Raw genomic sequence first — 26,974 nt, forward strand, 5'->3', positions numbered from 1 at the left:
AATTAGACACACCAGAAGATACCAAGAGGTCAATAAAGTCATTCACAAGTGAAGGAAGGTTAGCACTGTCAGGAACTAATTATCCATTAAATGAGATTTCTGTTTCTAATTCAAATATATATCCTAGTCCAACTCAGAACTCATTTCCATCTATACAGAGTTCAGTGTTGGTAAAAGGATCACAACAAAGTGAAGATACAATAATAGAAATTGAGGAATCACAGGCATTGACAACATCTTTTGACAGTTTGATCCAAGATTCATTGTCAATCCCAGTAACGAATACGATGCCAATTCTTAATACTGTTGAGTTAATTGAAACTCACTCAAATAACATAGAATCAGGGCTAAGTACAGATAGCCAAATATTAGTTCCTTGTTCTGTATCACCTGAATTATCTACTTCTCTTCAAGTTGCACAAAGTATGATAAACGATATCGAACCTGGTGTCTCACTCTTATTACCTGGAGCTGCAGTTTCACCTTGTGCCAGTTCTTCACATCAAGACAGTAGATCCATGATGATGATGTCTTGGGATACATTCAGGCCTACTGCTGTTATGCCAAACATTCCTAAAATACATGATCAGCAGCTTCCATTACAGGATCAGAATGTTGCTCAAGAGAAGGAAAATGGGTCAGTTAATTATCCTTGGATATCCTTGTCAGAACATCATTGTGAGGACTGCTGTAGATGCTGCGCGACCAAAAATATCCAAAGACATAATATGAAACTACATGAAAATGACAGACAGGAATATATATTGGATGTGGACACTAAAGCAGAGTTGATGATGATGAAGCAAGATATGAACTGCATGCGAAATGAGATGAAAAGAATTAGAGACATACATGGAAGAGTGAATAAGAGCAGAAGGAAAGATGGCCATGCGAAAGATATATCGAATGATTCGAGAGTGGTTCTGTATGGAGATACCATTATTAGAAGTGTGGTGAATGAGAAGATGCATAAGGTTTGTTTTCCTGGTGGTAGAATGGAGAGTGATTGAAGCATTGGACATGAGGAATAAGAGAGCACAAGAGTTGGTGGTTGTAGTAGGAACAAATGATTTGGATGAGAACAAGGAAAATGCCAGATTGGATATAACGAGATTATTAAGGAGAGTAAAAGATAACAGTGTGATAGGAAAGGTAGTCAGTGTGTTGCCAAGGTATGATAGTGATGAATTGAGGAGGTGGGCAAAGATTATGAATGATATGTTAGCGCAGTTATGTGAGGAGAATGAAGTGCATTTTGTGAATGTGTAGGAGGAATTTGAGGGACAGATGGAATTGTATAAAGAAGATGGGCTGCATTTAAATGGTTTTGGTGTGAGTCTGTTGGAGAGATTGTTACTGGTAGGAGAAGTAATGACTGTAATGAATATATCTGAGGTGGTGCAAAGTGATACGAAAGAGCAAAAAAGTAAGGTAGGGAGAGGTATTTGTTCACTTGCAAATGGGGAGGTGAATATTATGAATGAAGTAAATGAGAGAGTGGAGGTACAACACGAACAGGGAAACAGTGGGAGTCAGGGTGGACGGGGAGAAACTTTATGAAACATGAGGGTGCTGAATTCAGAGTGAATGTGTAAGTGGATGAACACAGATTGAGATGGCCTGGGATGGGTGGAAAGAGTTTAGGTGTGAAGAAAGTTGTAGAATTGGTAGTAATATAGAGGAAGTGACTGGGGAAGGTATTGAAGAGTCACATCTTAGGAGTGATGTTCTTAGGACTTGTAGAAGCAGTAATGATTTGTTATGTTTATTCACTAATGCTAGAAGTATTCGAAATAAGGGGAATGAAATTGTTGCTTTGCTCGAGTCTGTTCGCCTCAAAATTGTTGGTATAAGTGAGACACGGTTAGATGACGATGACATCTTGACAGGAATAGAGATGAACAGATATGATATTTTTCGTGAAGATAGACAAGGAAGAAAGGGAGGAGGAGTACTGTTAATGGTAGCAGATGAGTTGTGCCCATCTAAGGTGGAATTGCAAGGTGCAAATAGTGGTCAGGGTTTTGAGGTGGTATGGTGTGAGGTAGACGTAAACAGGATGAAATATTTGGTTGGTTGCTATAGACCTGGTAATATGGAGGGTAATGAGAAGGAAATGTATAGGCAAATTGGCCTAGCTAGCAAGAAACGAGTTATCATTATGGGTGACTTTAATTATGGTAATATAGACTGGAAGCAAGAGACTGCATCTGGGGGTAAAGAAAATGAATTTTTGGAGTTTTTGAAAGATATGTGTAACGTGTAACGGAGGGTACACGAGGATCAAGAGTATTAGATTTGATCATCTCATCAGATGATATTATTATAAATGAGGTGTCAAATCTTCCACCAGTTGGTGAGAGTGACCACATGCAGGGTGACCAGTCATTCGAGGACGTCTGTTAGAAAGGGATATATGTGGAATTATAAGACTGGTAATTACGAAAAGCTCAGAAAATAGCTTGCGATAATAAATTGGAAAGAGGAACTGGATGGAAAGGATATCAATGTTGCTTGGACCATACTCAAGAACTATTTGGTGGAGGCAATATCAGAGTGTATTCCAAGGGTCAAGAGGGTAAATAGAGTGGGTGTAAAATGGATGAATCAAGAGATGAGGTATGCAATCTGGAAGAAGAAGGTATTATGGAATAAACACAAAATGAGTATTTATAACAACCAGTTGCATGAGAAGTACAAAGAGCAGGCGAGGAAGGTGACTAGCTTGATAAGGGTAGCAAAAATGCAGTATGAGCAGCAGTTAGCTAAAGCGACCGAAAAAAATCCTAAGGAGTTTTTTCGATATGTCGCCAGCAGAAAAAAGAATGATTATGGTAGGATGGGATTGACTGGTGAAAATGGAGGAACGATAACCGCTGCGGAGGATATAGTTGAGATATTTAGTGAGCAATTTCTAAAGGTATTTCATTCTTGTGAATGTGGCATCATGCAGAACTTGAAAGCAGTGGGAAAGGAGGAGGAACTGTTAGTAAGTGAACAGGAGGTATATGAGGAATTGAATAGACTTGATGTAAATAAAGCTGTGGGACTTGATGCTATTTCACCACGTATCTTGAGGGAATGTGCCAGAGAGTTAACAACAGCTTTTGTATATCTTTTCAACACGAGTCTCTCACTGGGTCAAGTTCCAAAAGAGTGGAAAGAGGGTAAAATTGTTCCAATTCATAAGGGAGGTGATAAGAGTAAGGCTTTGAATTATAGACCAGTCTGTGCATCTGGAGTTGTGGTCAAGGTATTAGAGAAGTTAGTTAGGAATAAAGTTCAGAATTGGGTTGACAACAGAAAAATACTCTTTGGCAACCAACATGGATTTACTAAAGGAAGATTCGTGCTTTAGCAACCTGCTTACTTTTTATAATAAAGTGACAAATGCGTTGGATAAGGGTATTGCATATACAGTGGTATATTTAGATTTTGCAAAGGCATTTGATAAATTGGTAATTAAATTGGAACGGATGGATTGGTTCACTGGATTGGAGATTGGTTGTCTGATAGGTATCAGCGAGTTGTCTATGGAGAAGCAATAACCCAGAAGAGGAAAGTTACTAGTGGTATACCTCAAGGGTCTGTTTTGGGTCCATTGCTGTTTAATTTGTATGTAAATGATATCTGGAGAGGTCTGAATAGTGATGTGCAGTTGTTTGCAGATGATGCAAAGTTGGGCAGAGCTATCAGGAGTAGTGTGGATGCTGTAGCTTTGCAAGAGGACTTGAATACACTGTCTGAATTGGGTAAATAAGTGGGGGATGTCAATTCAATGTTTCAAAATGTAAGGTTTTGAAATTTGGGAAGCAGAGATGGGATGTAAAGTACACAATTGGTGCGAATATCTTGGAAGAGGTAGAGGAAACGAGAGATCTGGGAGTGATTGTAGACAAGGACCTAAAATTTCGGGGACATGTTACTAAAATAGTGAAGATAACACAGCAGATAATGGGAATGATGCGGAGGACATTTACTTGTAGAAGTAAGGATATTATGGTTCCTTTGTATAAGGGTTTGATCAGGCCACATATGGATTACTGTGCACAGATCTGGTCAGCTGGTTTTCAAAAAGATGAAATTGCATTGGAAAAAGTTCAGAGGCGATTGACTAAGGTGGTTTCTGGAATGTAGAGTATGAAGTCAGATTGACGAAATGCAATTTGCAGAAATTGGTGGATAGAAGGATATGATTGAGACATAAGTTGTTAAGTGGTTATTACCAGATTAACATCGGGGAGGTTTTGCATAGAATGAGTGAGGATAGCAGGAGAACAAGAGGTCATTCCTGGAAGCTGTATAAGGAGGATGTGAGCAAGGGAGTGAGGAGCAGGTTTTTTGCATGGAGAGTGGTGAGTGATTGGAATGCTTTGCCTGAGAGTGTGGTGTGTGCAGAGACAGTGAATATATTTAAGGCACAGTATGATAAACTGTGTATAACAGTGGACCTCCCACGATGAGTCTTTGACTCCATGGAGGTTTTTATAATAATAATAATAATAATTCTTATATTCAACTTTATTTTTCTTTTTGCAAATGAGAGCACTACTCCAATCACCTGGAATTCAACCTTGTGACCAGGTCCTCTGAATTATGCAATGTAGCCACTGCAAAGCTTTTATACCTCCAGATCTCAACATTTCTGGTTGAATATCATCTGATTCAGCTGCCTTTCCATATTTCAGGCTTTTGATAGCTTTTCCTACTTCAAGTACTGATATGTACTATTCTTTGCATTATTTTTGAATATTTTCTACCAGTGCTCTGTCATCACTACTTGTTTTAAGTCTATCAAAGTAATTACTCCAGACATTCAGAATATCTTTATCTTCAGTTTTCATGTAACTTTATTCTTAAATTACTTTTATAGTACTTTCTCCTCCATTTCTAAGTTTTTTCAATAACTTCCAGAGAACATTTTGCCAACCTTCTGATATTTATCTTTTACATTCTTATTTGATAGGAATTTTTGGTATGTTTTTCCAGGACTTCTTAACTTCACCATGATGTTCTTATTTTTCTATCCTTGCAGATAATTTCACCATATGCCTCCCTCGCTGAATGAATCGATGTTGTCTTCAGAGTTTGCCATTCAGACTTCAAGGTTTGATTCTTGTTTTCAAACTATTTCATTTTTTTCCCCTGAATAATGTTTGTGTAGTTGGGCATAGATTTTACCATAAAAGCAACTCCACTTTAATTCTTTTTAAAACTTTCTTTCATACTGTTCTTTCCAATGCGATATTTATTTTATCGTACTTATAAGTGATAATCACTTCCAATTTCAAATCCTCTGTATATTCCTAAACCAGCATGAAGATATTATCATCAGCAATAAGATGAAGCTTTTCTTATTTCTTCTATCTTCTTTCCATGGGAACTTATCTTTAAGTTGAAACATAGTGTTAGTACCAAAGAGTCCACATCCTGAATAGAAATCCAGCAAGTATTTCCTATTATTATTAGCCTTGCTATTTTCTCCACATTTTCTTAAAATGTTTCTACATGTCTGGTAATGATCTCTAACAAGGACCAACTTTTCCTTTTTTTTGTTGTTTCAGCTGCCTTTTCTAATGCACTGAAAAATTTCCTGACTCCTTCCTCAGAAGAATCTTCTGGTGGGACTATATACACAAATACATTTCATTGTCCATTTCCTCATTTTGAAGTCTGCCCACATAACACTACATGAAATTGTCTTCTAATCAAGAAGTTTATCTTCATGTATGGCATTGAATGTTATCTCTACACCTTCCTTTCCTTGATCATTTTTGCCCAAATATAACATGCTATACTTATTATTTAGTAGGATCTTCTTTGTCTTAGTAGTGCCAATTATGTTCACATGGTATTTTCATTCTTCTGCAAGTTCAATTTTTTTTCCATTACGACTCATTACGTTGATGGCTCCTACCTTCAATTGATTTTATGTTAAGCTTCTTCTTCTATATGCTGAGAAAGGTCACAGTAGCTGAAAAGTCAGCTACTATATCAGTAGCTGACTTTTCACTATTTGCCTTGGTTCTGTGACAGTGTGGGCTCTTGTTTAACCAGGTGATGCCCCAGCTGGCATGAAATCTCATCCTGTTATACCATCATATGTATTTGTGGTTTAAGTCAACAGACAGTATGATTTTTGGCCAGAAAGTCTGAAACTACTAGTTTGAGACTTTCAGGTTCAGTTTGTTCAGTATCTAGCAAGTACCCACTAATGGGACACACCATATGGAGATGAGGATTGGACATTAGGTCAGAAGTCCAGTCAGTTCTCCACATTCCTTAATGGCAATGTGGAGATCTCCTCCCAGTTATCTGGCTTTGATCCTTAAGAAACTCCAGACAAAAAAATTAATTCATGTTTTTCATAAATATTTTAGTTTTAACAGTGTTTCTAAAAGTGAATATTTGATTTAATGGGCATTCTGGCATGCAATTTAGTATCCAATAGAAATTACTCTCCCACTCAACATGTCCACATAGAATGCAAATTACTTGTGCCTATAAAAGTGACAGGGTCTGTGACCACATCACTTCATTCCTGTTTTTTGGTTTGCTCATTGGGTTAACCACATCTCCAGTACCTTTAGAATGGTGAGCCATTGGCTGGCTTTAAGCTGAGGAGTCACATGCGAAAGTGGCATGTTGGCTTAATGTGCCAGCTCTTCTTATAATGGCTTAGGTTACCCAAGAGCATCTACCAGAACAGACTACTATCTGGCTCAAACATCAGGAAAGAACCCCATGATGTCCCATCACCAATTATCTCTTGAGGTTGTTGTGGCCACAGGTGAAACATTTTCAAATGGACTGTTAATGGACTCTACAAGGAAGTCAGTGGTTTGTATCCCATTAACTACAAACCACTGAAGAGCATACTAAAACTGATACCATGAACATGTGACTTGAATTTCGGATAAATGGATATACAGTTTTGTTTTTTGATGAGTCCTGTTGTAGCTTACAAAAGGATTCTAGAGATTATTTGATCTAGAGAGAATGAAGAATGCAATACCATCCCTCCAACATCAGTGAAAGGGACACGGTGGAGGAAGTGTTCTCAGGTGAGGTGGAATAAAGATTAATGGCTGCACCCATCTTCATGTTTTAGATAGGAATACTATAACTGCATAGAGACACCAAGAACAGATTATTGAACTATGTGTGACTTTGTAGGAGTGCATTTGGCCCAGATTTTCTTGTCATGAATGCTACTGATCATAAAGCTCAAGTGGTAAAGAAGTAATTGAACTTGAAATTGAAGATATCTAACAACTGTCATGACCAGCACAATCACAAAACTTAAATCCTATAAAATATGTGTTATACCCTTAGATGTCCCATTGCTGTGATGTCCTGTTTAGCCAGTAGAGGATCACATGCCATATGTTATGTGACCATATTTTTGAGCATATTGTGTTGACTTCTGTAATATGATCTTTTTGGTAATTCTTATACACTTATATAATGTCCCTTATACCTGTCTGGCATCTCTTACTGTCTCCTCATTTCACTGTTATGCTACTGAATACCACTGTACTAAATTTTTTCCTGCTTCATCTAAAACTGCATGATTAACCACATTTTCTAAGTGTTTTGTTATTATTTTGTTAATGCAAACAGTTTGAATCATGCAGTTGAAACACATTTGTGCTGCAATCAAATAAGGTCCTAATGGACGTTATGAAATGTTTATTTGATATATGGAATATTAACACGTTCGCTGCCAACTACGAGTATACTCGTAGTGGGTAAACCTGCTTCACAAGCCAGCTACGAGTATACTCGTATGACGCTTACCGCCGGGAACGAGATTATTGTAGTGACCTTGAAGAAGTGAAAATGCTTGGCTTGTGGGGCTAGCATCAAAACTGTGTATTCTCATAGACCGTATATGCTCTGTACAAGCCAACTACGAGTATACTCGTAGGACGCTTACCTCCGGTAACGAGATTATCGTACTGACCTTGAAGAAGTGAAATTGCTTGGCGTAGGGGAACAAGACCATGCCGAAGTAGCGTGGCAGCGAACGTGTTAAAACCCTTTTAAAATACAAGTGATACATTATTAAAACGGTCTGAAGAGAGGGCAGCAGATTATGAAGAAAAGATCCTTAGTCATTGCATTTAAGTTTTTTTTTTACTTTTCTCTTAGATATTTAATTATAAATAATCTGCTTGTAAACATTTTTTCTTCTGCATTCTGCTTAGAAGATTTCTTTTTCTTTTTAACTTAATTTTATATTTATAGAATTCTTAAAAATTTTCTAAATCATGATATTTCATGCTAGGTATTTGCTGAAAATTTACTTCAGTATCAAAATTAGAGTTTAGAAGTCATTTGTCACAGGATGAGTTTCTGAGTCAATAGAATAGAATAAATGTAATATATATTTCAGAAATATATTACATTTACTTACCACTGGGTGTCACAATAACAGGCTGATTTTGCCTGGAATCACCTGAAGGTGGTAATGTGAGCAGTACTACTAGTACAGAGCCAAGGTTGGTACCCACCCATAATGTGGAACCTGACGAAGAATCTGAAAATCAGCATGAAAAAAAAAGAAATATTAATCTATATTTTAAAATATTCTTCTGATAGGTTCATGTTTATTATAATATACTTTTTAAAATGTGTGAATAAGAAGAGAAATAAATGGCTGAAGACAATGGAATGGTCCTAAGGAAATGGAGTCAAGGTATATACAAAAATTATTAAGGCACAGTTTTTTCTGTCAGATAAACAAATTGGTTTCTTAAAATCTATTGAAACAAAAAGAATTTACATATACATTTTTATTTTATTCAATACTCTATTTATGAATTATCATCAGAAGCATCAAGATTAGCTATAAGAACTTTTTTTTTTTTATCGTAATGAAATTTTTTTATAGAGTAGGATTTTAATTTTAATGGAAGATGCTGAGCAATAAAACAGCTAATAACATAATAGTAAATTTTTTGGACCAATTTCATGATCATTACTCAAGCAACATACATGTAATCTTACTAGCAGTAACAATCTTGAATTTTATAATACCAGTATATTCTAAAAACGGACCACATTACCTGGAAAGAGAGCTATAGGAAGACCAAAGATATGGTGGGAGGATGAGATTAAAGAAATGGCTGGAACTTGGTGATGATGATGACATGCACTGTAGATATTTCATGAGCTCGTGCCATTAGCAATCCAGATGGACTTTAGTTCAAACAACCTTTCATTAAAAGAGTATTATTATCAGCCTTCCACAAGGACAACCAGAGCACACTGATACCATGGATGAGCAGAATGTTGTGAAGAAGAAAGAACTTTATTAAAACTGGACTTGAAAAGATAAAAATTATACTCTTTTAATTAGGAAGTACAACAAGAGGAAGGCTATTCCAAAAAAAGACAGCTGTATAGAAAGTTAAGAAACAGGAAGAAAAATTTGTTCTGGGTTTTGATAAGAATCATGAAAGGATGTTAAATAACTGCTTTGTATATGTGTTAACAAAAATAGAGAAGATTGGAGGAATTGCTGATGGCAGGCCTGATCACTGGTAAAATATCTGTAGAAAATGCAAGTAGCAAGTAGAAATCAACCTACCTGTTCTCTCCTGTAATGAGTAAACTGCTTGTATTTCAAATAAGAAGGGTAGTGGAAAGAATATTCTGCACATCAAGCCTCACTACTCTGCATTATGGAAACCAACTTCTTATCCCCTTGCTTGCTACAGTTTTGCATGACTTCCAGAGATGACTCTACTGTTTTGTGTTCTTTAAAATGTATTCTGAGACTCTTCTTTACATCTACTTCATTTCTCACCTCTATAAGATCTTACCAACTTGAATTTCTAAATCTGTATGGAGGTAGTGCAACAGTATTATCTGCTCAAGACCTTAAAAAATAAAACAACTATTTCTTACTTATCCCTATTTGACAATATCCTTCTTGTTATTATATCAATCCTTTTTGCGTGTGTGCGTACACACTCACTCACACACACACACACACACACACACACACACACACACACACACAGATTTTTGCAGTTTGTTCTACAAACTGACTCCTTTTCAATGATCAATGGCTCTTAATATCATTCTTTCTTTCTTTCCTCAACTTCTTGCAATGCATTTCTAAACAACAGCAGTATATAGTCTAGCATTCCAAATGATAAAACTTTACACACTACAACAACATCTGAGATTCATTCTCATCTCCACATAGTAGTAGCCAATTGTAGGGAGATGAAATGATGCTACCTAATTTTATTACTCTTCTCCTGAATGGCAAACATCGACATATTTTCCTCAAACAAGGCAACTTATTTGGCAAATTGCTTATCAAGCAGTATCTGTTGCCCAAGAAGAGAATCCTATGGTATCCTAGTGACATAAGATATCCTTCATGTTGGAGGCTTAATGGATTTTTTACAACACTCAAAAAGAATTAAAAAATAGACTTTAATACTTCCTATATTTCGTCCTAGTCACTAGGACATCTACAGGGATTACAAAAACAATTAATGTAACATATACACAAATAACAAACAATACTAAGCCCAACCACGTGGGTGACACTAAAGTCCTATATAGGTAGAGCGCCCTCTAAGGGCAGTAGTAGGTGGCCTGGAATGTAAGGTGGGAACTCTGGTGATGAGTGTTTCCCAAATCTTTGGAAGCTTAATGCAACCGTATTTATTGAGATTTGGTTGGTTTTTGAGAGCTGCTGCTGCTGCTTCTAAGAAAAGTCTCTCTTTCTTGAATTTGCTGTGGTGGAGCATGGTGGTTTTCTTCCATGATACCCTGTGGGTGGTGTCCAAAACATGGTCAGCCAAGCCTGAATGGCCATCGTTGTGTTTGAAGATGTAAGACTTGTGTTCCTCTAGACGGATGGATGCTGATCTGCCTGTCTGTCCAAAGTATGCCAGCTTACAGGAACAGGGTACTTTGTAAACTCCAGGCAGAGAGAGAGAGAGGATGGAGCTGATCTTTCATAGAATGGATAAGGGTAGCAAGTTTCCAGTGGGGCTTATATGCTGTGTGTAGGTTGTACTGTTTTAGTATCTTGGCTATTTTTTTGGATATATGGTATGGTGATGGCACGGATGTAGGGTATGGTGATGGCATTTTTAAAATCTTGTTGACTAGAAGGATGGGGAATGGGGGAGGAGTTGATTTTTTTTTGATACTGTGATCGCTGTAGCGATTGGAGAGGAAAGTGTTGTGTATGTGGTTAAGCTCAGTAGTGAGGGCGGTTCCACTGGAACAAAGATTGTGGGCTCTCTTGGTAAGAGTTTTAATAATGCCATATTGTTGAGAGGGGTGGTGGTGGGAGAGTTTATGAATGTATCTGCCTGTGTGTGGGTTTTCTGTATACGGTGAAGGCAAGTGTATCGTTAGGCAGGAGTGTGACTAAGGTGTCTAGGAAGGGTAAACAATTGTTCTTTTCCTTTTCCATAGTGAACTGGATTCTTGGACGTAGACTATTGAGATGACTGAGGAAGGAGTCTAATGTGTCTGGGCCATCAGGCCAAATAGAGAACACATCATCTACATATCTTAGCCAGATAGAAGGTTTGAGTGGGGCTGAGTCTATGGCTCGTTTTTCGAAATCTTCCATATAGAAATTGGCAAGGGGGGGGGTGAGAGAGGGGAACCCATGGCAGTTCCCTCTATCTGCTTGTAGATTTTGTTGTTTCAAGAGAAATACCCAGAGTTAATGGCAAAGGAAAAGAGATCTAAGATGTCAGAGGGAAAAACGTTTTCTAAGAGCGATAAGGTGTCAATTAAGGGAATATTGGTAAACAAAGAGGAGATATCAAAGCTTACCAATATGTCTGTCTTATTCAAGGTTAAATTTTCTGTGAGGGCTTTAAAGTGGGTAGAGTTTTTTATATAGGAAGGGGACCTTCCGGTGAGGGGGATCAGAGAGTTGGCCAGCTGTTTTGATAGTCTATAGCAAGGTGCATTGGTGGCATCTACTATAGGCCTGAGTGGGGAATTGGGTTTGTGGATTTTTGGTAAACCGTATATTCGGGGGGGACGGGAGCGGAAAGGTTTAAGTTTTTTCATGATGTCAGGGGGCCAGGAAGATACTTTTTTGAGTAAGATTTTTAGTTTCTTAACTTGTGTTTTTGTGGGGTTGTGTTCTAGCGGGATGTAGGTAGCGCGATCGCGGAGGATAATGTTCATTTTACGATTGTATTCACTGGTATTAAGAATGACTGTGGCATTACCCTTATCCGCTCTGGTGATGACAATACATTTTTCTTTACGTAGTTTCAGGAGAGCCGTGCGTTGGGCATATGATAAATTACTTTTTGGTGGCGAAGAATGCGCGAGGATGTTGGCTACGTAAAGTCTGATGTTGTTAGCTATCTCCGACGGTAAGCGACCGATTCCACGTTCGATGTTCACCATTACGTCAAGCACTGGCACTTCCTTCGGAGCGACGGCAAAATTACGGCCGAGGCAAAGGGCGCTGACAGCATCGTCGTTGAGCCTTTTGGAAGAGAGGTTTATTACTGTCTGGAGCGGTTGAATTTGTGGTTTGTTTTTCACAAGGTTGCTATATTTCTTGATGTGTTTATTTTCTATTTTTTGGAATATCCGTAAGGAGATATGTTTTGCATTATGAGAGATACTGAGATAGGAGTGCTGTTAGCTTGCTCCACCTTTGCAACGAGTTGCCCAGTGTAGTACCACCTTACCCCAGTTCCAGAAGATACTTTCAGGCGCAAACTTTGTTTGCTCACACTTGGATAAAGGATTCAACTAAATTTATTATACTCTAACCAAGTGAAAAATAAACTTTCAACATCTTTCTCTAAATCCAGAGTAAATTATTAAAAAAGGGTGGCACATCAATTGACAATTCCTATAGGTAGAGATGATCTGCTAATGCTTCTGCCTGATATCTCCACTTGGGCCTGGCTCCCACTGAAGAGACCTCAATAAAGGTCGAAACTAGTCTGGGTAGTGGCCCTTCCCTTAATGCATAACATTAGACATATCCGCAAGGAAATGTGTTTTGCATTATAGGAGTGTTGGTAGCTTGCTCCACCTTTGCAACGAGTTGCCCTGGTGTTGTACCACCTTAACCCAGTCCTGAAGATACCTTCAGGCGCAAACTTTGTTTGCTCACACTTGGATAAAGGATTAAACTAAATTTATTATACTCTAACCAAGTGAAAAATAAACTTTCAACAGTACTCTATCATGGTAAGGAAGTTATAATTCCTGTTCATATCCATCTTGGAGCTGCATTATTAACTGAAAGCCATTAATGGTTTTCCTGTTCATATCCAAGATGGACTTGACAGACCCATTATAGCACCTGAAGTTACCACAGCCTATAAAGAATGCCAGACAAGAAAATCACCCAGGACGTGATGGTCTAGGGATAGAATTTGATCGCAAGGCCTGGGATTTAATTCTTCCCATTCTAGTTACACTATTTAATTCCTTTCTCTCATCAGGACATACCAAGTGAATTTGTAGTAAGCCATACTATCCTCATTCCTAAACCTAATAGAGATCATCACACCTTAATCAGCAGCTGGAGACCTATTTCTCTACCTAATACTGTCTACAAGATATTTTTATGCATTATCAATAACAGGCTTAAAGTGGGAACGAGATACATAATTAAAAGCACACCTGTGTATGGAGTACCAGGTCGAGCAGGTGTGGTGTAAAGTAGCATTTAATCTATTTCTGCTACATGATCTAATCTGTTTAGTTACACGAAAAAGCAGTCGATGGCAGTGCTATCAGTAGATCTTACTTAAGCATTTGATAACGCCTGGCATCCCTTTCTATTCCACATCCTCCAACAAATTGGTGTAGGTAAAAACTGCTATCTGTAATCAAAGGAGCCTATGCCAATTCAACCACCCTTCTCCTAGTTAATGGGTTCCTGTCAGACCCGGTAAAAATTCGAAAAGGAGTCAAGCAAGGTTGCCCTCTCAGTCCACTGCTGTTCATTGGTTCTTGAACCTTTCTTACAGGAATTCAACAATACATATGCTGTGCAATGAATAACAGTTCCTTCAACTATAAAGGAAAATAAAGTATTAGCATATGCTGATGATGTAGTGGGAACTTTGAAGGATAATGATTCCATATACAGTGATATCTCGCTAATCTGAACTAATAAAAAACTGTGCTCGTTCGGATTAGCGAATTTTCCTCCAAGAGACAACAATAACTAGCATTTAAGACAAAAAATAATCAGATTCTAATGGTACATCAATTTGATTCAGAAAATAAATGAAGTAACTGATAGAAAAAAAAAAGTTAATATACTGTAATGTAAAACTTAAAAAATAATACAGTACACAAGTTTATTTTAGTAAAAAATTTAATTTATATTTACCTGTGTTGTTGAGAATTCTGATTTAATAAAATTGCATAGTTCAGTACATAACTTAATTTGCATAAAAAATATCACTTTCTTGTATACACAACAAAACAAAAAAAAAACTCGCAAAATAACACACAAAAAAAGTTTTTTTTATTTCTTTGTAAAAAAGTCACCGATTTCTTTTGCTTCTTGGAAGCTAAACGTTTTTCGAATGCTTCTTCTCGGAGCTGCATTAGCAATAAAATTTTGTGGAATAGCATATCATTCTGCTTAGCCCATTCTATATACATATTAAAACTGTCAACTGCCTCTTGATTTTTATTTTTTTTTCTTCCAGCTCTTTATCGTCATCATTGTATTCTAATTCATTCTGTAGCATCATATTTATAATTTTAGCATCTAATGTGATTTCGAATTCACTTTCGGTTCTACCTGTAATCCATTCCGTATCATCTGTTTGTGAAATTTCAACATCTGGTTTTATATTTTTAACCAAATTATGCAGGTTTTGAATTTCCTCTTTTTGTGTATATTTGTGATTCATGCCAACAGTACAGCATGAACCACACAGTATAAAAAAGCAAACGTGAAAACACAATAAATCAAAATCGGCCTACAGTACAAAATAACCATACAATCAACAGTATGATAAAATATTGTACTGTAATAATAATAATAGTCACAAAATAATAATGTGTAATAAATAAAACTTTTTTTTCCTTTCACACCCAGTTCGGATTACTGGAGGGTTCGAACTAAAGAGGTTCAGATTAGCGAGATACTACTGTATATATTTTTTGGTATTTTGGAAAAATTCAGCAAAAGCAGTGGATTAATTATTAATGCAGACAAGACAAAATTAAAAGTTCAGGAAAAGTGGGGTCTTGAAGCCATTCCTTTTGGACTAACTCCTAAAAGAGAGAGAACTCCTCATTATATCTGGAATTCCCTTCTCCACTTACCCAATATTACTCCAAGAACTATTATATACAAACACTTTGAAATGTTAGAAGACTGGAAAATAGGGCCACTTTCCTTTTTCTTCTAAAGCCATAGTATGCAAAACCATAATCTTTCCTGCTCAGATGTACATAATAAATATTACAGACATCACAGAAGCTGAAGAAAAGCAATTACCGTATTTGCCGGCGTATAAGACGCACCCCCTTTTTTGTACACATTTTTTAGGGAAAAAACTTTATCGCTGAATATAATAATGAATTTACAGTATTTCAAATATAAAGTAATAAGTAGGTCTACTTTCAACAAATACCTAATCTAACTAGGAAAGAGTACCCACCTTTTAAATTTATTCGTCAAAAACTCAGAAATTCATCTCCAGAGCTAAATGAAGAGACACTTCAAACCTCTTCTAAATCAGAATCTGACTCCTCATACAACAAATTGTCCTCTGTACCATCCAGTGCATTACTAATGCCACACTTCTTAAATGATTCAACCACTGTCTCAGTTTCACAGCATCCTATGAAGCTTTGAGCATCCCACATAAGTGGGATGCTCTCACACACCGCAAGGAAGCAAGAGAAATTGTGTAACTCTGAACAGAGAAAATTTCCAGAAATGAAAGTAATAAAAAATATGCCATCAGGAAGAAGGAAGCTTCTTCCTGATGGCATAACCTCAAAATCTGAAGACTGCATTCAGCTGTTCCACTTCTGTATTAATAAACCATTTAAGGGATTTATGAAGGAGAAGTGGAACAGCTGGATGAAGGTTGAAGCTGACTAGTTAGACCTCCTGGAATTACAGCTAACTGAGTTTTCAATTCCTTGAGTTTATTTGTAACATCGTCTGTTCTGTGAGAACGAAACTGATCCCATACTAGCACGGCAGGCTTCTTCAACAGTCCGCCAGGGCACCTAGACCAAATTTTATCCATACATAACTTCATTCCTCCTCCATCCATCCAGCTTTTTGCGTGAACATGTACAAACACTCCTTTAAGCAGTTTTTCTTTGGGTAGTGTCTTCCTTTTAAAAATCAATAGTGGCAGCAATTTTGTCCAATCAGCACAGCAGGATAAAACAACCATGTAGTGAGTTTTTTCATGCCCCAAAGTTTTAACAGTAACACCTTTTGTGCCCTTGGAATCTACAGTTTTGTTTGAGGGCACATCAAAAGTCAGTGGCACCTCATCCATGTTTCCTATTTGCGCAAGTTCAAAATTTTCTCATTTCCTTGCGTTAATGATGAATCGATGAAATTCACTAATTTTTTCTTCATATTCAGCTGGCATCTTTTGCGATATTTTTGTTTCAGTCCGCATACATGAATCTGGAACACCATGACGCTGATCCAGTAAAGTTGGCGATCCCTCTGTTAGTAGCTATCACTTTTGCTTGATGAATAATCATTTTTGTAGACACTGAAAGTCCCGCTTTTCAGTGGTCAAAAATCCAAGTATTGAGTTCTGCCTCAAGTTCTGGCCATTTTGCAGTTCCACTTCGTAGGTTATGTTTACTGTGAGTTGCTTTTTATTAGATCCTCTTCCTGATTCTGCCAAGTTCTTATAATTTTTTCAGTTGGGGTGGCGCGAATTGCCTCTCTGCAGCCCTGTTTCCATGTTCTTTAGTATACGCAATCACACATAGCTTGTATGCAACATTGTAGCAATGCCGACATTTTTCAGCCATAATTTGCCAAGAAATTTAGAGAAAACTGAATGGCAGAAATTTATCACCGTTCACAACAACATGCACATCCACTGAACTCTACATAAGTGGGATGCTCTCACACAACGCAAGGAAGCAAGAGAAATTGTGTAACTCTGAACAGAGAAAATTTCCAGAAATGAAAGTAATAAAAAATGAGTATCGGTGTATAAAACGCACCCTGTTTTTCAGACCTATTTTCAAAGAAAAAAAATGCATCTTATATGCTGGCAAATACGGTATATAGTAAGCCTCTGCAATTTTTTTGGTCCAGCCAATACCAAGAAGTTAAAAAGGAATTTCAAACTATCAAAGAAGCATGAAGAATTTGGACTTCCAGTCTTAAAATTCTGCTATCTAAGCAATACAGCTTCTAAAATCCATAAAATATTGCAGACTGATCACACATGCGCAGACTTTCTCTGAAGCTGAGATTGTTCCTGAATACTACAACACTCTGTGCTTAACTCTAAGACTGCTAAAACACTCTGGAATTGACATTCTTTCCATTAAAAAAAGTAAAATTTGGTATAAAGAAATCTTTAATCTCTTCATCACAAAGTTTTGCAGTTGGGTACGAACAACAATATTTTGTTTCATAACTTAAGTTCCAAGGGTACCCTCTTAACAGGATGGATCTTGCTTGGAGAATTGGATATGGCCACCTTCCAGTCAATACCATCAAATGGAGGTACTTTAACATTGGATATCCAATCTGTGACATCTGTTACCAATTGGAAACAGTAGAACATGCATTCTACAGCTTCCCTCTTGCCCTGTGTATTTGGAACAGATTATGTAATGTGTTGGGCATTCCATTACTTAGAACAGGTTATTATTTTACAATACCCACTACCTGTCAGCAATGGGAAGAGAATTCTGATTTTTATAATTAATGAATTAAAATACCATTTATGGAAGGTTAGAAAGAAACATGGATTTGAAAACCAGCAATATGACACCCAAATGCTTTATAATTTTTGGAGAGAAGCATTCTAGGAGATATCAAATTTATCACTAGATGGTGTAGACCACCCACATTATACAATACTCACTGGGGGGGGGGGGGGGATAAAATTCGTCTATTCTTGCTATGAGAGGTTTTTTTAAAGTTTCATCCTCTTAATTCAATGTGGTCTTATAGTCAATTGCAGGGATGACTGGAGTGCAATTCCAGGCATAGAAGGCCAACTCAAGACTTGGATAAGGCTAACCACCTGGCAGTCATCTTTGTGCTTTACTTTCAATTAGTCTTTTAGTTGTTCATCTGCATGAGACTAGTGATAAAGGATAAATTATTGTCTTTGGCTATATGATGATATAAAAGAGCTGAGGCTTTTTTCTTTGTCTCTTATGCTAATTTATCTGTCTTTTTTTCTCCTAATACTATCAGGCTCTCTTGCATCCCTATACTAGGCATATGATATGCAACCCTCTATTTTTTCATCTCAATAAAGGTCAAAACTGGTCTGGGCAGTGACTCTTCCCAATATGCATAATATTATACATACCTGTAAGGATATGTGCTTTGTGTTATGGGATACTAAGGCAAGTGATGTGAAGTCATTAGCTTCTATATATGAGCTGCCCAGTCCTAAAAATAGTTCAGGTGCAAACTTGTTTGTTTACACTTGGATAAAGGATTAAATCAAGTATATAATTTCTTGGTATCTTTAAGTGATGTGAAGTCATTAGCTTCTATATATGAGCTGCCCAGTCCTAAAAATAGTTCAGGTGCAAACTTGTTTGTTTACACTTGGATAAAGGATTAAATCAAGTATATAATTTCTTGGTATCTTTAATTTATAGTATAATCAAGTGGAAAAGCTTGTTCCTTGTATATCCTCAGAATCTTTGCAATGTTTTTGGCTGGTCATGATCATGGCATGCACTGCATTGATGTTTTCAGGTGTGATTGCTGTGAAAGGTCTTCCTGACTGGAAGGTGGGGAGGGGATCTGTTATCTCAGGATTCCCAGTTTTGAATTCGGCCACCTATTTGACAACTGTTGGATATGCTGAGGCACAGTCCCCTAAAGTGTCTCACACAAAGTTTGGTGAATCTCAGATGCAGGCTTTTCTTGCAACATGAAAAACTTGATGATAGTCCGTGCCTCTGTGTTTTCTAATTTTTTCGAAACCTCTGACATGTCTGCTTATTCTAAAAGTAATTATTACAATTTGATGAAACATGGGAGGGTTAAAGGGTTTTAAAATATGTTCTTTCTTGTTATCAGTTGCTTTAATATCATTTCTGTTCTAGGTGTTTATCAGAACTTTACACCCCCCCCACCCCAATACTTATAAATATTTCTATCCCTTTTAGTTTGTTTATATATACTCTCAAATCTATTTCCTTCAGTGAAGCAGTTAACACATTTTCTCCCATATGAACTACCTGGACAAAGTGATTATTTGATAATTCAGTATTGTTAACTCATGGTACTGCAGCAGGGCCTGAGTATATCAAATAGAGGTCCAATCTCAAAATATGGTAAAGTGTATTATATTTATTCTGGATCTGAGTTGCACAAACAGAAAAACCGTTTTTCATACAAATCACTTTTTTTTTTAAATTTTTTAAAATGACCTCACATGAGTGGTCAGAAGAAATATAACAAAATAGTGCCAAGTGTAGGCAAGTCATTAAGGTGTAATCTATTAACATTTTCCTGAAAAGCTGGTGCCTATACTCCTTAGGTAGAACAGAAGTGGATGTAATGAAGAAAGATAGTGAGATGCTTCGATATGTTTAGAGTTTGAGTGTATACGGATGTCAACTAGTGGTTGTTCTAGTTCCTACTTGATTCAAAGGAAGGAGAGAGAGAGAGAGAGAGAGAGAGAGAGGGGGGGGGGGAGGGGTAGTGGATAGTTCAGCAAAGGCATAATGCAGAATCAAAACACTTATGAGCAAGTGACTGGAAGAATTCTGTGAGGAGAAGAGAGAAAGTGAGAAGTTGCCCATTAGGTGGAATACTCTCTTCTGTATAAAATTAAGAATTCCTAGGAAGGTTGCACCACTTCAAATGTGAGAACTTCAAAAATTCTTAGGTTGGTCAGATTTGAGATTTATAAAGTTGACGGGAGGAAAGAATACAGAGATTTTTAGAGGCTGAGGAGGCTATTAATGTAACATGCTTATGCCAGGGTAAGCTGGTTGAAAGTCAGCTCAAGTAAGGGAAACTGATCTAGATAGGTTTTTGGAACGGTATCAAAAATAAGAGGGAGCAAAGTAGGATTTTTCTTGAGGGTAACAGCATTGAAATTCATTAAGTTATCTTCACCCAACTTGAGATTTGAGAGGAGATCAGTGTTTAAGACATTCGTTATGGAATAACTTGAAGCTTCAATCATTTGAGTATTACATGGCCGTCAAATGAAGCAGAATGGTCGTCAGCAAAACTATGAATAAGATGAAGTACTCCTTAGGTAGAACAATTTGAAGCAAGATGAAGTATGCCAGCATTGATAAGGAAATCTTATGAAAGGAAGTTAGCAATCAAATTACAAAAGGCAGGAGGAAGACCATACAATGGTAACTTGTTAGGAAAGTTTCAATGACAGACACAATAAGATGCCTTGGAAACATTAAGAGAGACCACATGGGGGGGTTCTCCAAATCGTTTCATAGCCTGTGTCCAAAAGATGGACAAGGTTAGCAAGGATGTCTGTTGTAAAATGATGGGAGAATTCATATTAGCAATCACTGATTAACTGATGTGTCTCTCTATATTGCTTCTATAGGCAATATAGAATCTGAGCATAAGTTTTTGGCACACCTGAAAGGATACCATCTGAACCAGAAGACTTATTAGTATCAAGTTTAGTGAGGATTTTTCTCACGTCCTTTTTTTTTTTTTTTGGCAAAATATCAGAGACAGTATGCAGTGAGCAGTTTTCCCTCTTACAAATGTAAGAGGAAAATACCAATTACAAGAAGTTTGCCTTATCTTTAGATGATGTTAGCATGATGCTATAAGGATGTGGGAAAGGTAGAAACAAGGAGGGGACAGAAGTTACACCTAACAGTTTAGCAAGAGAACAGATGGTTTACCTGCCAGCTGAGAAAAAGTCAAGCTTATTACATTTCATGAATGAATGAGAAGCTTTAGTTTTTAACTTGAGCCATTGAATATGTTGTATTTTTGTCATGAAGTAGAGTGAGACATTAAAAAAAAAAAAAAAAAAGGGTGTAGATAGAGATAGGGGGGTTTGATGTGGAGTGTGGAAGCATCCTCAATCCAGTAAGGACTATTTCAGATATTTGTTGATGATTTCTTTACACTTGTTTTAAGGCTATAGTATAAGTCAAATGAGAAGCTTTAGTTTTTAACTTGAGTCACTGAATGTATGTTGTATTTTTATCATGGGGTGCAGTGAAACATTTTTTAAAAAAACAGGATGTAGATAGAAATAGGGGGTTTGAAGTGGAGTGCAGAATGGTCCTCATTCCAGTAAGGATTATTTCAGTTATATAGTTCAGAGCAGGTGTTTGGATCAAGAGAGCAGAAATGGTAATCTGACCATAGAAAAGAAAGAAAGAAATCATGGAGGTCATCCCAATTGGCACCGGTGTAGTGCCATAGGATACAAGGCTGAGAATGGCTGGAAGGAAACTGATCTGCAGAAAAGGAGACATAGATTATGACTGGAATAGGCAAGATGAGAGCAAACATCAACATCTGCAGTAGATTTGGAGGAAGTGCTGGTTAAGAAAAGGTCCAGAGTGGTGGAAGAATGATGAGAATTGTCTGATATTCACTGATAGGTTAACTATTTGTATTAGATCAACTGACTGCAAATGATTTAGAATCCCTTCCACCTTGATCTGTGAAGTTAGAGAGGAGGAGCTAGTTTGTATTATGAATGTATGTTAAACACTCATAGGAAAACAATCTCACAATTCCAGTAATTATTTTGTATGACATCAACTTTTATAGATAACTAGTGATAAAAGAGTAGCATGATTGTCTGAATCAGAAGAGAATTAAAGGCAGAAAATGAAATCTATAAAGTGAGGTAAGAAAGTCCAGGTTTGATAGCCTTTAGTAAGTAAAGTCTGATTTGACAAAAAATTGCACATCCCTCCCTTTTGTGAAGAATGTATGATCAAGATGTAGTTGGGAAAGCTGAAGTAAACTGAAGTTCATGAAAGACGCCATGGGGGGTTCGGTTAGGAATAGCTAGGATAACCAACTCTCCCGTATTTTAGCTAATTTTTTTGGATCATCCCAGCTCCCGAATTGATCTTCAAATACTCCTGTATTTTTCATAATCAATCATTGTCGTTAATTTTTCAATATATATTATAACCACCAAATACAATTTTATACTAATAGCGATAGTTTGGAAAATTCTAATCGATACAATTCTGTTCCGGCCAATGAATATCTAGCAAAGATATTATATCATTGCGTTGATCTTGTAACCTTTGGTGGCATTTTAATAATTGATACTCATTCAGAATAATCAAATCATTGGTAGCGATTTTCGATATATACACTTCCATATTTTGTTTGTCTGTTTCCTATCTTGTGTTCTTACCAGCTGTTGTGTCTGCATTCATTCTCAAAGTATTTTCAGTATCCTTGAACATCGAGTGCCACAGTATATTTTCGTGATGGATAGTGATGGTGAAACAGAAAGTAATAATGTAAAAAGGCAACCAAAAAAGAAATGTAAATATTTGTGTGTTTATCTGAAGAAATGAGAAGAACAGTACTCGTGGCTAAAACCCGCACCATCCAACATTCACAAAGCTAATTGTATATTATGTAAAAGTGACTTCAGTATCGTCAACATTCTAGCACTGAAGGACATAAACAGAGAGAAAGATGTGAAGACTTCTTCAAATTCGAACCTCTTTTTTGGTAACACAAGTAAGGACTTAAACAACACTACAGGTGAGCTAGCATTAGTTTTCCAACTGTAAAATGCAACATCAGTTATAGAAGCATGGACTGCGGAAATAAGCTATCAAGGAACATTTTCTATGACTCGAATTTGGCCAAGAAGATTTCATATGGTTGAACAAAGGCAGAAGCAATTGTGAAAAATGTTCTGGCTCCAAGAAGTGTGCAGGACTTTATCGATGTTTTAAAAGATCCTTCAAAAACCAGCAACTTTTTTTCAATTGCAACTGATGCCTCGAACCATAAAAATAGAAAGATGTTTCCTCTGGTTGTGAGATTTTTGACCCTCTAAGTGGCATAAAAAAAGGCTCCTGGACTTCATTGAGCAAGCTGATGAGACAGCTAACTCCATTCATAGCATGATAAAGTCTTCCCTTGATGAGCACAATTTAGATGTAAAAAATGTTACTTCATATTGTGCAGATAATGCACACGTGAATTACAGGAAACATAATTCTGTAATGAAGCAGTTCACAGAAGACAACGAAAACATGGTTAAAGCAAACTGCTGTAATCATATTTTGCATAATGCAACCAAACATGCCTCTGATGGATTGGATATCGATATTGAAATGATAGTTTTAAAAATTTATGGAAGCTTTGCAGGATCTGCAATAAGAAGAGAAGAATTAAAATCATTCTTTGATTTTCTTGAAGCAGAATGGTCTGAAATTCTTTGTCATGTTCCTGCTTGGTTGTTTTCTTTGACATCAGCTGTAGATAGGTTAATCAAGAACTGGTTACCTATTAAGAGTTATTTTAAAAGTGTAAAAGACTGTCCAAATATCTTGGAAAAATAATTCAGTGATGAGGATCCAGAAAAGGAGTGTGTTGTTGAAGTATACCTTAATTTTTTTCCCAACATTGGTGCTATACTTGTTCAAGCTGCCAAATCTCTTGAAACTGCAGATATTAGTATCAGTGAATGCTACAGTATAATGCAATGTTTAGGTAGTAAAATTCAACAGAGGATAAAGGACAGTTTTTTTGGTAATGCTACTGAAAAGATTTTAAACTGTATGACCCCATCCCTACAAAAAAAAAATAAATAAAAATAAACAAAGATGATTTTGTTAGTTTTTACTGTTCATTGTACAAGTACATTTCCAAGAATTGTGATTTATCTGATGCAAATCCCATCCATGGTCTCATGCCCCTAAATTTGAAAGTGAACTTTTCTTTCAGGCATTTGCAAGCCATTGTTCAACAATTTCATATTGATATTGTAAATGAAGTAGGTATCTGGATGGTTGTGGCTGTTATTGGAATTATGGGTTGAAGCAACTAAGGCTACAAGGCCAGTATATTATGTCTATAAATAGACTTTTCAAAAAGAAAAACCTTGCCACCTAAGTATGAGACAGGCTAACTTGCCTTAAATAATCTTCATGTTCTAGATGGGATTCAAAGCAGTTTGTTTCAAAAGAATTGCCACAGTAAGGAATGAATACACCAACACTGAACAAGTTCAAAGTTGCATATTAAAAAACTGGCCTGTATCAGATGATGGTGGCAAAAAAATTTTGAAACAAATAAATAGGAAAGAGTCATCATATGTGGTACAGAATGAGATATGTCTAATTTGAATATGTTTATCCAGCAAGGTATAGAATAATGTATCCAAAATGAGGGAATATAGAACATTTCCATACTGCAGACAAAAATTGGCAACTTTCTGAACTAACAAAGAAAATTCCGACACTGTACAACACTATAACGTACCTTTAAACAAAGTAGGTGATTTTAACATACGTTATGTACTATATACAAAAAATATCTCTATGAAAGTCATTTAAGAAAATTATTTTTGTTCATTAGATGCTATCAGGTGAGTTCAGTTTTGATGATTATGTCATCGCATCATTCTGCCACTGTCTACTGACAACTTCATTCATATAGTGTGATCATACTATCATAAAGAGTAAGAGCAGTCAGATGTATTTGTACAACTCTGTGCATCACATTTGCATTTGAGCCCATGTGATTTAACATCAGCTTTCTCTTAACTGATGCTGTACATTTAAAGTGATGATGCAGTGAATGTTAGTGTCTGCTTATTTGATATAATACAAATAAGTAGGTGTGATTTTGATTGCTAACTGAAGATGCAGATACACTGTTCCACAAATGTATGAATAATGTGTTAATTTCACTGTGTGCACATGTGTGTGTGTATCGCATGCCTTTAATGAGATGGAATGTTTCTTCCCTGTAACAGTCTTCCTCATGAAGTATTCCCAAACCATAATCTGCAACTCTTCAAGTTAAATATTAATAAATAAACTTCTTTTTCAATCTTCATTTGTACCACTCACACAGCACCAATGTGCTTATAAGTTCTTCCGCCTCTCATGTATGGCATCAGTGTGTGTATATATATATATATATATATATATATATGTTTATAATTATTAACTGACTTAAACAAACAAAAAAATACAAGAGATTTAATAAGGTTTCACTACTAGTTTCATTGGAAATGCCGACTTCGTCAGATGAATACAGTACCAGGGAGAGAAAACACAACATCTTTAAAAACTATAATAAATTTAGTTTCACCCTTTATCCAAGTGGAAGAAAACAAAGTTTGTGCCTGAAATATCTTCAGGACTTAGGCAACTCGTGGTAAAGGTGAACTAAGTTCTCATCACTTGTCTTAGTATCTCCCATAATGCAAAGCACATCTCCTTGCGGACATGTATAATGTTATGAATTAAAAGAAGGTCCACTACCCCTACCAGTTTCGACTTTTACTGAGGTCTCGTCAGTGGGAGCCACACCCAGAAGTGGTGATACTAAGGCAGAAGTAATGAAGTCATATTTACCTATATGAGTTGCCAAAGGGTGTCTCACATTATTAATAAATTACTCTGAATTTAGAGAAAAATGTTTGAAATTTTTTTTTTCCACTTGGTTAGACTATAATAAATTTAGTTTAATCCTTTATCCAAGTGTAAGCAAACAAAGTTTGTGCCTGACGTATCTTCAGGACTGAGGCAACTCGTGGTAAAGGTGGACTAAGCTCTCATCACTTGTTTTAGTATCTCCCATAATACAAAGCACATCTCCTTGTGGACATGTATAATGCTATGCATTAAAGGAAAGCCACTACCCAGACCGGTTTCGACCTTTATTGAGGTCTCGTCAGTGGACCAGACAATACTAAGGTGGAAGTAATGGAGAAGTCATATTTAGTCTGGCTCTCACTGACGAGACCTCAATAAAGGTTGAAACTGGTCTGGATAGTGGCCCTTCCTTTAATGCATAGCATTATACATGTCTGCAAGTAGATGTGCTTTGCATTATGGGAGATACTAAGACAAGTGATGAGAGCTTAGTTCACCTTTACCACAAGTTGCCTCAATCCTGAAGATGCTTCAGGTGCAAACTTTGCTTGCTTACACTTGGATAAAGGATTAAACTAAATTTATTATAGTCTAACCAAGTGGGAAAAAACTTCCAACATCTTAAAAAACCATTGTACTTTAACAAAAAGTTAAAGTACAATGTGTTGAGAACAAATAGTAGTTGTGTTTGAAAAGGAGTCCGAGTGTTTGTTCTGGCATGAAGTACTTTGCGTGTGAAAGCCAACACACACCGACAGATACCTACATGCTTTGTCTCACCACTGCTCCCCTCCCCTCAAAAATTAGGAATTATTTCCCCATTAGCTCATAGGGCAAGATCCTTGTAGTCAGAAGAAGATCAACTTCAACATGAACTTAGTTACCTCAAAAGGACTTTCTTAAATAATGGTTACTCTCCTAAAAGTATCTATAATCATCTTAGTGTACATAGTCAACAAAGTAATGAAGATAACTCAAACCCCACAGCCTACATCACCTTACCATGTATAAGTTCTCTTTCTCCTAAACTGGCAAAAATCCTGATGAAATTTAATGTTAAAACATGTTTTTCCACCTTTCAAAAACTCCGATCTTGTCTCTGTCAACATAAAGTAAAACACAACCTTCTTCAGTTCCCAGGAGTATTCAAAATCATTTGCAGTTGCAGCAAGCCATATTATGACCT

General features: G+C 36.6%; 1 protein-coding gene across 5 annotated transcripts in view; it reads right to left on the reverse strand.

The window, feature by feature from the left end:
- The window catches only part of LOC150100889 (syntaxin-binding protein 5-like), a 710,057-nt gene that overhangs the window by 113,623 nt on the left and 569,460 nt on the right, over positions 1–26,974 (reverse strand). For all 5 annotated transcript variants that reach the window (XM_090401895.1, XM_090401898.1, XM_090401897.1 and 2 more), the window contains exon 22: positions 8,420–8,542. In XM_090401895.1, the coding sequence (XP_090258021.1) occupies positions 8,420–8,542 (123 nt within the window). The remainder of the gene's footprint in view (positions 1–8,419; positions 8,543–26,974) is intronic.

Source organism: Typopeltis vanoorti, chromosome 12, assembly GCF_054136105.1.
Source record: "Typopeltis vanoorti isolate ZY-2024b chromosome 12, IOZ_Tvanoo_1.0, whole genome shotgun sequence".
In the NCBI taxonomy this organism is placed as follows: Eukaryota; Metazoa; Arthropoda; class Arachnida; order Uropygi; family Thelyphonidae; genus Typopeltis; species Typopeltis vanoorti.